We start from the raw sequence: 14275 nt of genomic DNA, 5'->3' as shown, positions 1-14275 counted from the left end.
GTGGAAACTGAAGCAAAATTAGCTTCAGTAACTTGCCTGATAGTAGAAGGGCCCTAAGTCAGTGTGTGCCCGGGACTGCTGGGTTCACGAAAATTGTCATGCCTACCTGACCGCGAGTCTTCAGGCATTCACAGGCACCCTGTTGGATATCTGTCTTCAGCTTTTCTCGATCTGACACTGTGACTTTCCTCCTGGGGACGAAAATGGGCTGAGCAGCCAACCCAGGTGTTCCAGTCTGGTTTGCATATTTCTCACTGAAAAGGAAGGAATTGTCTTTCTGGTGTGTGTGTTTTCTTTCCTTTTCATAATATGCCCAAAGCCATGTAGCCTTGTAACGGTGAAGCCAGAAATAAAACCAAGTCTCCCCAGTTTTTGAAAAGGTAATTGTTTGAAGTGCTTTAGGAGAAATACATTGTTTGAATGTAAATTCTATAAATCTTTAGCAATTAGCCATTGTAATTAGGCTTTACAAGTAGGATCTTTAAAAATTCTATGGCTTCCTTAAAAAGAGACCATTGGTCCCATGGTACCCTCCTCGAGGTGTCCTTTTTCCTGGGGCTACTCACATCACTTGGTTGAAAGAATCTAACTCTCGGTCCAAAACCAAGCACACTTAGCTTTTGCCCATTAATAGTAGTTTTAGAAAAGAACAGAAGAAACTGAACAAATTAAATTTCCTTACAGTCTGGCATGTAATTTCTATTAGGTTTCAAGACTGAACGTGTGCTAATCTAGGAGGCTACATTACTATCCCCCAAAGACATTTTGAAATAGCTAGAACAGTCCTCAAATCTGTTCTCATTTTCCTCTGTCATTAAAATGTAGATCTATTACAGGAGGCCCGCAGAACTCCATCATTAAGAAATCCTGAAGTTCACCTTCCACTTAACAATCAAAGCACATCTTTCTTTTTTTATAAAAGATTTCTTGGGGCGCCTGGGTGGTTCAGTCGGTTAAGCATCCGACTTGGGCTCAGGTCATGATCTCGCGGTCCGTGAGTTCGAGCCCCGCGTCAGGCTCTGTGCTGACAGCTCAGAGCCTGGAGCCTGTTTCAGATTCTGTGTCTCCCTCTCTCTCTGACCCTCCCCTGTTCATACTATCTCTCCCTGTCTCAAAAATAAATAAACGTTAAAAAAAAATTAAAAAAAAGAAAGATTTCTTTTTTCATTATGACCAAAGCAAATCACCTTTATTATAAACAATTGTATAAAAAATACAGATTTTTAAAAAGAAGAAAATTTAAGTCACTCATATTCCAGCCAATAGATTTATGTCAGTCTTTCTCTTTATGTATATAGTGTTTAAATAGAAGTTTATACTTTATATACAGCTTCATAACTTTTTTTCTCATTTAGCAGGTTTTAATAGTTTTCTGTGTTGTTTAATCCAGAGCTACTGTATTTTTAGTGATTGCATAGTATTCCATAGGACAGAGTATTGTTAAAACCGTAGCAACAGTTAACATTTACCATGGAATTAATACCTGACAGGCACTATGTTAAGAGCACTTAACGTGTTATCTTTCAACAACTGTATGGATTACAGATATTATCACCCCAATTTGTATAGCCAAGAAAACCGAGGTTCGGAGAGGTTAGGTAGGTTATGTAACTTACCCAGGTCACACACTTAGCAGCTTGCACAGGACTGGCAGACTCCACATTTCCTCACTTTAAGTATTCCGGTGGAGTCCTGCCCTTAAAATGTAGGTCATCAACTCCATTTTGATCATTCTTTCCAATTATTCACGTTTAAAAACAGTCTGGCGACGGACAACCTCATAAATGCGTGTGTGTGTGCGCATGTGTGTGTCTTCTAAACATTTGTAATTATTAGCCTCAGATTAATTGCCTTAAAGGGAATTGCAGAGATCAAAAGCTATGTAAAATGCTAAGACTTTGGGTAGATACTTTCAAATTGTATTTAAGAAAAGGTTGTACAAATTCACCTTCCCATTGGCCTAGCAGTGAGTAGGAAAAATATATATTTATCTTCCGAAAGCCTTTGTTACTCCACTTTCTGTTCTGGGTCTTGTTGGTTTTCCCGTCAGAGTCAAGGCGCATTGTGTCCTCTTCCTCTGTACCGCCATCACCTCTGCCACATCACCTGCATTTGTGCAGCCTCATACAGAAATTTTGCTCGCTCCAATTCCTTCCACTAATTTCAAGTTCGTTTAGGGTGGTAATACTTTTTTGGAAAGCAACATGGTAAAATGGAAAGAACATGGATTTCAGAGTCAGACAAACCAATTTCTAGATCTCAGCTCTGTTAACTTCTCAGTTATGTTTCATTAGGCAAATCCCTGTCCTCAAGCTTCATTAGGCAAATCCCTGTCCTCAAGCCTGTCTTATCTATAAAGCAGGAGTAATAATACCTCCCCTACTGTATTATTGTAAGCAGGAAGTTCATGTGAAAATGTCAATCACATGATGCCCAGTACATAGTAGGTGCTCAAAAAATGTTCCTTCTCCCTTTTTATTCCCCACACAATGCTGGTCCAGTGTTATGCACACACAAGGTACCTGTAAGTGTCGCAGGTGCTTGTTGTAGGAGTAAAAGTAGCCCAGACAAGCTTTAGAGTATGTGTGTGTACCTGGGCAAAGGCCGGTGCTTGGGGCCAGTGGCCCAGCAGCCTACACCATAATGCTACAGTCCGATTGCCTGAAATGTCCCCAGAATCCGCATGCCTCAGTCTATGTTCTGTATCTCTCTAGTTCCATGATCAAAATGAATAGGTGGGAATTTGAACTTGAGGAAAATTAGTTTCTCAGGAGGCCTCTTTCCAAGCTTCATATAGCAATAGAGAAAAACAAGTTCCAAAGTAAGCTACTTATGGAGCTTTGCTCTCCAACTGGTGGATTGGTCAGAATTCTCTGCTACAGTGGGCCTTCTCTAGGAAGCAGTTATTCTCCCCAGCCTTCCTGTGAAGCATTAGCATCAGTCACACACTCCTTCCTCGGGTGGCAGAAACCGTGGTTGTGCCCCTGCCCTTGCCCCTGCAGCCTCTTCTGTAGCTAAGTGTGATCATTTCCTTGGGTGCTGCTTCTGTCAATCCTGTATCTTAGTTACAGCTTCTTTTGCAAACTGTTTTTCTTCTTGTTTATATAGTGGCAGTATTATGCAACCCCCCCTACACTAAAAGCACAAGAGGAAAACTTTAAGTAGGGAGGGGTAAATTCTTTCTTTTAAGATTTGATTTTTAAGTAACCTCTACACCCAACACGGGGCTCGAACTCATAACCATTGGATCAGGAGTCACATGCTCCTCCAACTGAAGCAGTCAGGCGCCCCTGAAGGGGTAAATTTTAAATGTCAAATGCAAAGTTTACCTGGAAAAGTCAGAATCTTATTTCTACTGATGGCTTTTCATGATGTTTGTTCTTCCAGTGCAGGCTAATTTTTGTTTCCTTTTTTGACAGAGAACTTTGCTTGATCACTGTATATTTCATCAGCTTCTCCCTGAGAAACGGGGCTTGGCTTGCATTAAGGCCCAGGAATTGCTTTTGTTACTTTTTTTTTTTTTTAAACAATCATCTTGGAAACAGCCTGGTGTCGTAGTGCTTGGGCTTTAGACAGACTTGGGTTGTCTCCACTGTGTTATTTACCAGCTGTGTGACTTTGGGCAAGTTACCTAACCTCGTTGAGCTTTTGACTTTCCTCATCACCAGATGAGCTCATGTGTGAATAGTAAATGAGATAATGTATACAAAGTGCCAGGCAAAGCAACCTGCATCCGGTGGGTCCTAATGTCAGTGTCTTGGGCCATTCCGGTTACAACTTAAACCCTAAGTTGTCTGGGATGGGCAGGCATCAACCATCTAAGGCAGTGACTGGACAGAATCACTGCTAATTACATTTTGCAGATTTTTTTAAATAGTAAAGCCAGTGTCAACTTTCATTGTTCTCCAGTACTTTAAATTGTTTTCTGACATGGGGCACCTGGATGGCTCAGTCAGTTAAGCGACTGACTCTTGATACCAGCTCAGGTCATGATCTTGCAGTTCATGAGATCAAGCCACTCAATCAGTGCAGAGCCTGCTTGGGATATTCTCTCTCTCTCTCTCTCTCTCTCTCTCTCTCTCTCTCTCTCTCTCATAAATACATACATACATACATACATACATACATACATACATAAATAGTTTTCTTATGTCATTAAGCTGACTTAAATTTAAAATCCCAAATCTACTTGACTTTTGCTCATACTTTTAACTTGACCAGTGGAGTCATAACTGACTATTCAACCAAACCTGATCTTTTCACATATATTCCAAATGTGGATGTGTACTGACATGGCCAGTAAGAGGGTTTAGCTCACCAGTGAGAACTTGAAGTCCAGCGTCCCACGCTTTGTCTTGCTTCAGAGCTGCTTTGTAATCAATGACAGGGCACGTCTCCACCTCCCTTTATGGTTGTCTTCTGTTAATGGAGAACTGTGATGTGTAGATAATTACTTATCAACTTTGTGAGATGCTGAAATGTAAAATGTTGCCAACGTGGACAACAGTAGTCATTACAGTGCAAGAGCTTGGTGGCTGGTGGAGGAAGGGGCATCGAGCCCTCTTCCCGGGTTGCTGTGTTTACGCAGGGCCTTGGGCTCCACGTGGTGCTGCCAGCTGGGGAAAAGAAGGTGAGGTGCAGACATTAACAGCATCTGTCAATTTTGGCCTCACCCCGTGAGCTTATTTAAGATCTCCTAAGATGCTTTTTGTTCAGATGGGTCAAATCTCTAAAATCACGTGGGAAAAGAAACCTTTTGAATAAGATGAAAAGACAATGGAGGAAAACATGACACATAGCCAAAGCATTAGAATATAAAGTCCGTTCATATTAGAACCTTCTACTGTTTCTCCATGGTTTGTTTCTAATTTTCCCCAGTAAAAAATTAGAGACTTTTTTCTATCTGGCACTTTGTTGTGAAACCTTGCATAAGACTTAATGTTGCTGGGCCTTGGTTTTCTTATGTGTAAAATGAAGACAGAAGTTCCTTCCTGCTTTTTTATATGCTTACACATACGTAAAGCTTTTAAAATATAAATATCTGCTGATTTGGGGGCACCTGGGTGGCTCAGTCGGTTAAGCATCCAACTTCGGCTCAGGTCATGATCTCACGGTCCGTGAGTTCGAGCCCCGCATCGGGCTCTGTGCTGGCAGCTCAGAGCCTGGAGCCTGCTTTGGATTCTGTGTCTCCCTCCCTCTCTCTCTTTCTCTCTCTCTCTCCCTCCCCCTCCCCCACTCACGCTCTGTCTCTCCAAAATGAATAAACGTTAAAAAAAATTTTTTTTTATTAAATATCTGCTGATTTGAAGAAACATTAGAACAAAACATGGAGTCATTATAGCTTCCCAGGAGCTGGGGAGCCATCCATGTACAATATGATTCTTTTAAACAAGTTCCCTCAGTATTGAATTTTTCCTTTCCCCAAGAGCTCTATAAAAACACTAGTTCTCTTGCCAGAGACATCAAGGCCTCAGAACTACCGCCCTCCTTCTATGAACATATTATATGGTTTGTGTTTGGCTTAGGATCTTTTTAATAGCCCAGCTCCATTCTGAGAGGCTGACTCAGCAGAACTCCTCCAGCACATTCCTGCTCTTTTCAGGATTAAAGTGCCCATTTGCTGCCAGCTCCGGGGCAGGCTGGGAGCCCACACTGCCTCTCTTCTCCTGTATGCATCCAAGCAGGGAGAGGCTCCACGGCATTGCTTCTTGCCCTGTTTTTGCGGAGCATGTCTCCTGATTCTCCTCAGGTGGTTAGAGCTTGAGCCAGTCAGGTACCTCATTTGTGTCCATGGCCTGCCCAGGGACCACTCAGGTCCTCTCAGTGATGCTGGTGTGCCCCCCGCCTGCCATTCACACTACCCCGGGTGCTTCCTTCCTGCCCTGTTCCACATACCACTGTCCTACCCTCTCATCTGCCCCCTCGTACTTGCCAGAGATCTTTCCTTTCCCTGGACTGAAACCCCAACATAATCTCGAAGGTTTTAGGAGTAAGGTTTGAATGTTTTGCTATGGAAGAGTTCAGTTATGTACAAAAGTAGAGAAAACAGTACCACAAACCTCATGGACCCATCACCCAGCTTCAGCGATCTTTCATCTGTTCCTCCTAATCCTAGATTATTTTGAAGCACGTCTCACACGTCCCGGCATTTCTAGCTCCCTTTTTTCAAAATCCTCATCTCCTTACCGTTGACTTGAGAGAAAGGCCTAAGTAACTCTCGTCCACGTTTCATTCCACTTAGCCCAACCACCCCTCGATCTCCCAAGCTACCAACCTGCTCAGAAATGGATGTGCCTCCCCTGTTCTCCCACAGTCCTTTAACCGGTGCGACAGCGGACAGCGGTGCAGTCCGGTTCACCTGCCTGGAGAGGGTTCCATTACAAGTTGGCCGCTTAGAGGGGCAGGGAAGGCTATTTCAAGCATGAGGGGGACAGTGTAGAAAAGGGTACCTGAGTCACATCTCACGGATAAGGATGAGGTGGGTCTGCTTGTTTTTATTCACCATCAGCCACTACAGACGAAGTAAGACAAACTGCCCAAAATAAAATGGCAGCTGTGGTCGCAAGCTCTTGCCTCACTGTCACTCCACCTGCCCTTCCCCAGCGACGCGGAAGACTGTCCTCCCGCGAAGGATCTAAAGACTTGTCCTCCCTTATCTCTGTTTGCAGATGCAGTGGCAGAATGTGGAGCACGTTGGTGACCAGAGCCCTTATGTCACCTCTGTCATTCTTCACATTAAGCAGAATGTCCCTATCATCCGCGACAACCTGGCCTCCACCCGGAAATACTTCACTCAGTTCTGCATTAAATTTGCAAAGTAAGTCCTGGAACATTCCCATCACTGGGTTATTCTGAGTGCCACACTTACCGCCAGCATGCTCACCACCCAGGTGTCCCGCCATCCAGCTGGAATTCATTCTGGTGCCTGTAAACAAACATTTTTTCGTGCTCCAAAGAAGGATAATAAAACGAAGTCCACTACTTAAAGTCATAGACAACAGTAACAGCAGGACAGTCACCAACCACATTAAGACAAACTCAGATGAGCTGGGGAAACTGTTGTTTTGAATTAGGTGGACGTAACAGTGCCCCTGCCTCCCCACAGGTTCAGATAATTAAAATTATTTTTCACTGATTTCAGTTATATATTTTGTCTCTCCAACTAGATTCTAAACTATTTTTAGGGTAGGGACCGTCAGTTCTACTTCTTTGAAGCCTTCTCTTCCTCCTTCCCCATAGTACTTATTGCTGGGGCTGCCAGAATTGATCTGCTTCTGGACCTCCTGGAGTCCGGGGAAGGTACTAGAAATTGGGAAGAGCAAGTCAGGGAGCCCCACTGCCAAAGGACATGTAGTGAACACTGTACTGCTTGTCTTTCTGCTACGTCCTTGTGTGTGGCCATTTCTGGCTTGACGTTTGGAAGTGGGGATACGGTTTGGGCCTTTGCCAGTCAGCATCTGGCTGTAGCACTGTTTCCCCCGAGACGAGGCAACGGAGAGGGTCAGTGCCTCCTCCGACCAGCCAGCCAACACGCGTTTTGGCACACGCCGCCAGGAAGGGCTTCGAGAAGGTCAGCCTGTTCCCAGCTACTGTATTTAAGTTGTCCTCATCCAAGTCCCAAAGGGGGGTTTAGGGCTCCAAGTTTCTCTCCTCCCCAGATCTCTCCCGGTTTGTATTCAATTAAGGCCTTCTCTCTCTCCCTCACAAATAAACCTGAAGGAACAACGGTTATGGAGAGCTTGCGGCATGAGCTTCATTTCCAGTTTGTCAAGAAAGGATCGGGTGGACTCCCCAGGGAGGCATTAACGTTTGCAATATGGTGGACGAACCCGGAGTTGACATTCCCTACACCCTCTGAGTGCTCATCGGTGTGTGTTAAAAGCATTGCTCATAAATCATGCTGTGACACTCCCTATACCCTTGGTAGAAACAGTCTCTGTACAATTTCCCTGTGGCCCAAAATCTCCAGTATGGTTGCACAGGGGTCTGAACTAATGTTAAAGAGAACAAGGAGTCATTTACTTAGCTAGTCCCGGCATCAGCCTCACGTTCTGTCAGAGCCCTTTGATTTTATTGCTAAGCTTCTATTGGATGAGCTAGGAAGACGATGCCCATCTCTCATATCTGGAAGTTTAACCTCTGATAGGAAAAGTGGTCTTCTGATTTAATCCATGGTACCCTCTCATCCTTGTAAATCCCAGCCAAAGACTAGAAACCTCAGAGATGGCGCTGTGAGAAGATCCTTCCCCATCAAAAGCAATGGCCACCGCTGCCCCTTGGGGCTGGAGCAGCCTTGGGCAGTTACCCATCACATTGCCAGCACCTCTCCCCACTATGACATGTCTCTGGTCCCTAAATTTTCCCCACCCCACCCTTGTAGACTAGCACACAGAGCCAGTTCAAGCGTACAACCGAAGCCCACTCTGGAGAGAAGTAACTTAGGTAATAAACTGTGTACCATTGTGATTAGTCATGAATTCAATGTCATGTTTTTTGTTTGGCCTGGCTCTGATGTAGAGCACTGAAGAATCCCTTCTGCGTAGCCCCTGTTCTCCCTCCTGGTCAGCAGACCTCCCCCTGGATCAGATCTCTAGAGTTTAGGTTTCTTCCCCTTTAACTTCCTCTCTTATCGCATCGATGCAAGCCATACGTGTTTCCTTTTGCCTCCATTTGGTTTCTGAAGCAACAGCAGTCTTTCCTGTTTTGACATCACAATCACAAGCAACTTCCCTCATCCACTAAGCTGATTCTCTTCCATTCAATAATGGGGATCGTAAAACAAATCTCTTAATAGTGGTTGAGAGGATAAAGTGAGAGGTCTTGTGTAAACTTCCGTGCTGGTACCAAGCTGACATTCAAAAAGTGGTAGCTGCTACCATTTTAATTTGTTATTACTTATTATTTATTTAACATGCAGTCATTTGAGCACCTGCTCTGTCCCAGACATAGAATTAAGTGCTTTGGCTTAATAGACGTGGTCCCTGTTTTCATTTGCCGTACAGTCTAGTGGAGGGAAATAAACACGTGAGCAAATAGCATCGTGAGGAAGTTTCTGCTAGGCTAGAGGTCTGTGAACTCTGTGTAGAAGATGGCGGAGGCGACTGAGGAGACGCTTCATAAGGAGGGAGGTCCTGGAGCAGGGTGCAAGAGCTGTGTGGGTACTGACCCACAAGGCCGTAGGGAAGGGCATTCTGGGCACAGGGAGCCGTGTAAGCAGTCACAGAGGCAGTAAATAGTCTGCAGGATCAAGCCAAGGGGGCCACAGCTTAGCATGAGAGGCTAGGGACAGAGAATCAGGACAGTCATGGAAGGTGTCGTCTGCAGCCATTTCAAGAATTTGAATCAGGGAAGGGGCTTGAGCATATGGCATCTGAAAGAAATCCCTTTGACAGCCGATGGTTACCAAAGATGAGGCCGAAGGCAGGGAGCCCAGTTAGGAAACAGTTAAAAGAGCTCAGGTGGGAAGAGGAAGAGCAGCAGCGTCAGGAGGCTGGGTGAGGGAGCGCCGGGGAAGGGCTGGGAACTGATTGGACATTGGGATGGAAGGCTGAGGGAGCCCGCTGGGGTCACTCCTGGTTTCTGGCTCAGGTGACTGGGTAACGAGATCAGGTCCACTGAGCCTGGGTTCCAGGGTGAGGCTGAGTCCTGGCCGTGCTGGAATTGAGGTGCCAGTGCTGTTCCAGTGAGACGGCCGGTACTTCGTCGGGTATTAGAGATTAGAGCGGGCACCAAGGTACAGGAGACAGCGCAGAGAGACCCAGGAGGGTGGAGTCATGGGCCTGAGAGCAGCTTTTTTTTTTTTTTTTTAATTTTTTTTTTCAACGTTTATTTATTTTTGGGACAGAGAGAGACAGAGCATGAACGGGGGAGGGGCAGAGAGAGAGGGAGACACAGAATCGGAAACAGGCTCCAGGCTCTGAGCCATCAGCCCAGAGCCTGACGCGGGGCTGGAACTCACGGACCACGAGATCGTGACCTGGTTGAAGTCGGACACTCAACCGACTGCGCCACCCAGGCGCCCCAAAGAGCAGCTTTTGAAGAGTAGGCGATGAGGGTGCTAGCCAGCCTTTCTCTTGACCTCCACATCCTGTTTTATTATCGTTCCTTCGTGGGCCCTGTGTTCCGCTGGTCAGTCCAATCTGGATCTGCCCTTGATTATGGGCATTTCTAGTTCCCACACCTTCCATTCCGCACCAGTACAACTCAGCTTTCCCTACTCAGGCCCTGCAGTTTGTTCTAAAAAAGGCCTCATGATCTATAAAAATTACTTCTCCCTTTCCCCAAACCAGTTGCCCTTCAGTCCCCAGTAAATTTTTCAGAGATCATGTATTTTTTCCCTTGTTCTGACAGTTACTCCGTTAGCAATTACTTCCTATCTTTGCATTTAACACCCTATAACTATGTCACTGTCATGTCTGTTAGGGTGATTTTCAGCTGCTAGTAATAGAAGCCTGACTTAAACTCACTTAAGCATAAGGTGAACTTTGTGTTTCTTGTAGCCAGGAGATCAGAGGTAGGACACATCGAAAGATGGTTGATTCAGTGGTTCGGCAATGTCATTAAGGACCACGTTCCTTATTCCCCTGCTCTCCTTGGGGCTGGCTTCATCCTTAGAATGGTGGTAAAATGGCAACTCTAGATGTTTTATTCAAACACAAGAATACCCTGAAGAAGGAGAGAAACTCTTGCCCAGGCCATGCAGTGAAGTCCTTTCCTCCAGTCCGATTGTCCAGCTTGGATTGTGTCCCCCATCTCAGGACCAACAGCAGTCAACAAGGGAATGCCATGCTCTGATTGGCTGAGGCTAATCAGAACTCACCTCTGCAGTTTAGGAGCGATCAGCTTTTCCCCATCATCTCAAGACCTGAGTAAAACCGGGACTTTGGCTGGAAAGAAAAAGAAGACAATGGATGCTGGGAGTCCACAGTAACATCTACTTCAACTTCTCAGTTTTTGTATAGAAGGAAGTGAGGCCTTAAAAAAAAAAAAAGTTTCTGGGGCACCTGGGTGATTTAGTTGGTTAAGCATCCGACTCTCGACCTCAGCGCAGGTCTTGATCCTAGGGTCATGAGTTCAAGCCCCAAGTTGGGCTCCATGCTGGGCATGGAGCATACTTAAAAAAAAACAAAACAAAAACAAATTTCTACAGTCCTTTACCAAAGAGAGAATGAAGCCTAATTTGTCCCTTTTTTTTCTTTTTTAATCCACAGCTCCTTCATTCCCAAGTTCATCACTCACCTCTTCAAGTGCAAGCCAATTAGCATGGTGGGAGCAGAACAGGTGAGATGAATTGGTATAGGGCCTTTTCCTTATGGCTTTTGTCATAGATCAAACACATCTTTCTAGTAGGGATTTATTCTGGAGAAATAAAATTGCTGATTTCCCCTGTTTGGGGGCAAAAGGAAGACCTGGCAGCTTAATGCATCCACTCATTTAAAACATTTTTGTTGAGGGGCGCCTGGGTGGCGCAGTCGGTTAAGCGTCCGACTTCAGCCAGGTCACGATCTCGCGGTCCGTGAGTTCGAGCCCCGCATCGGACTCTGGGCTGATGGCTCGGAGCCTGGAGCCTGTTTCCGATTCTGTGTCTCCCTCTCTCTCTGCCCCTCCCCCGTTCATGCTCTGTCTCTCTCTGTCCCAAAAATAAAAAAATAAAAAAAAAAAAGTTGAAAAAAAAAATTTTTTTTTTTAAATAAAAAAAAAAAAAAAACATTTTTGTTGAGCACCTGCTTAGTACCAGGCATTGTGCTAGGTGTAGGTATACCACAGTGAATAAGGCAGAAAAGATCTCTCCTTCATGATGCTCACATTCCAGTAAGAAAAGACAGATTAATATATCAGTTAAAAAATAAACTAGAAGATAATTTTAACTTAAGTAGGCTAAAGGGTATAAAACTATGTTCTGTGAAGGAATTCTCTTAGGGGCTTGAGGGACTAATGACTTTTTTTTTTTTTTAACGTTTATTTATTTATTTTGAGAGAGAGAGAGCAGGGGAGAGGCAGAGAGAGAGGGAGACAGAGAATCCCAAGCAGGCTCCACACCATTAGCACAGAGCCTGATGTGGGGTTCAAACTCATGAACCCTGAGATCATGAACCGAAATCAAAGAGTCAGGCGCTTAACATGCCTGAGCCACGCAGGCATCTTGGGAGTAATGGCTCCAGACTGGATGCTCAGAGAAGTCTTCTCTGAGACCTGGGGCTTGAGAGGACTAGGAGAAAAGGATCCAAGCAGAGGAAGCAGAGAGACTGATTATTTTAGATCCCACAGTGGCTGGGCAGAAGCCACTTAAGAGTAGCAAGCAAAGAAAGGCTTATCTTGGGGTGCCTGGGTGGCTGAGTCGGTTGAGCACCAGACTTCGACTCAGGTCATGATCTCAAGGTTTGTGGGTTTGAACCCCACATCGGGCTTGCTGCTTTCAGCTCAGAGCCTGGAGCCTGCTTCAGATCCTCTGTCCCCTTCTCCCTGCCCCTCCCCAACTTGCGCTGTCTCTCAAAAATGAATAAATGTTTAAAAAAAAGAAAGAAAGAAAAGAAAGGCTGATCTTTTTGGTACTGAGAAACTGTTCACCTCACCCAGGAAGGCTTCCTTGATTCACCCCCTCTGTTCACTTCAGTCCTTTGCTTCAAGACATCTCTTCACAGATTGTGTCACCTCAGCACTGATGAGTTGAGTTATATGCTACAGCAGAGTCACTTCTTTTCAGCTAGCACCTATTCAGACTGTCAGAAATTTGAGCAGCTTGAATTTGGAGAACAGTTTAAGCTGCTTTAAAAACAAAAACAATAAGGGGCGCCTGGGTGGCTCAGTTGGTTAAGTGTCCGACTTTGGCTCAGGTCACGATCTCAAGGTTCATAGGTTCGAGCCCCGTGTTGGGCTCTGTGCAGACAGCTCAGAGCCTGGAACCTGCTTCAGATTCTGTGTCTCCCTCTCTCTTTGCCCCTCCCTCTCTCTCCGCCCTACCCCACTCATGCTTTGTCTCTCTCACTCTCTCAAAAATAAACATTGAAAAAAACACACACACAGTAATATTCAGCACGCAGTTCTTGAAAAACACCTGTTTAGATACAGACTATTCATGTACTGATAAATAATTCTCATGTATTCATTAAAGTAAATCCTCTCTAGACCTCTATCTAGCAACATTTAACCAATTTGTTACTTTTTATTTATTTATTTATTTATTTATTTATTTAATGTTAATTTTTGAGAAAGAGGGAGAGACTGACCACAAGCAGGGGAGGGGCAGAGTGGGAAGGAGACACAGAATCCAAAGCAGGCTCCAGGCTCTGAGCTGTCAGCACAGAGCCTGATGCGGGGCTCGAACTCACAAGCCGCAAGATCATGACGTGAGCCGAAGTCGGACACTTAACCAACTGAGCCACCCAGGGGCTCCCCTCTTATTTTTTATATTTGAAAGAACACCCAGTTACGTTTATACTCTTTGTAAGTGGATGGCCTTCCTAGGTTATGAAAAGAAGCACTATGATGTGAGCATTGAGACTTTGGGTTCCAGAATCATGGAGGTCCGAAGCTGAATCCTATCTCTGCAACATAGCAACCCTTTGTCCTTAGACAAACCCCCCAGCACTTTAGTTTCTCCATCTATAAAATGGGGATAATCATGGTACCACCTTACAGGATAGTTGTGGCGATTAACAAGACAGTGCACAGAAAGTGTTTGACACAACGTGTGGCCCATGGTAAGTCCTCAACAAATGCCAGCTCTTACTAATTTAAGCATTCTCAGACCAAGGCCATGGCTCATTTCTGCTTTCAGTGCCCACCTCCCCTCGCAGTGACATCTGGTTGATACTTGCCGCGGGCTATCTGGCTGACCAGCTTCAAAAGTCAGTCAAAAGTATTGTCTCAGAACGCTTCCTGGGAGGTTGCATGGATTCAGACAGAGGCTGGTGGACTGTATCTGACGATAGAGTTTTGGTGTTTTGAAATTCTTGACTCCTGAATGTCACAAGCATAGGACTGATTCTCTCCATTGGAAACAGCGGAATAATGCCCCAGCACGTCTCCAGCGTCACTGGCACGTGTTTACTGGGGATTCATTCTGTTCACCTCACTGTTGTGTATATTCAGAGAGGTTGTGGAGCACTGATCTGTGTGTCTGAGAGAAGCTTTAAATAGAGTTCTGAGGTACTAGCTTTCTGTGTCTAGACTTGAAGAAGCCACTGGGACATAAAGTTGACTGGTTAGAAACACGTTTTCATGAGTTGGCAGCTTTGCCCAGGCCGTGCTAGCTGACTTAGTGTCTAACAACCAT

General features: G+C 45.1%; 1 protein-coding gene across 1 annotated transcript in view; it reads left to right on the top strand.

Annotated features, from left to right (window-relative positions):
* VPS53 (VPS53 subunit of GARP complex) overlaps positions 1-14275 on the top strand; it is a 137763-nt gene that overhangs the window by 108731 nt on the left and 14757 nt on the right. The window contains exons 18-19 of the mRNA XM_025916500.2: positions 6669-6817; positions 11211-11280. Of these exons, the coding sequence (XP_025772285.1) occupies positions 6669-6817; positions 11211-11280 (219 nt within the window). The remainder of the gene's footprint in view (positions 1-6668; positions 6818-11210; positions 11281-14275) is intronic.

This window comes from Puma concolor, chromosome E1 (assembly GCF_028749965.1).
Source record: "Puma concolor isolate L17-30 chromosome E1, mPumCon1.1.hap2, whole genome shotgun sequence".
NCBI lineage: Eukaryota > Metazoa > Chordata > Mammalia > Carnivora > Felidae > Puma > Puma concolor.
Note: the sequence above shows the minus strand (reverse complement) of the source record. Positions and strands in the feature narration are given on the sequence as shown.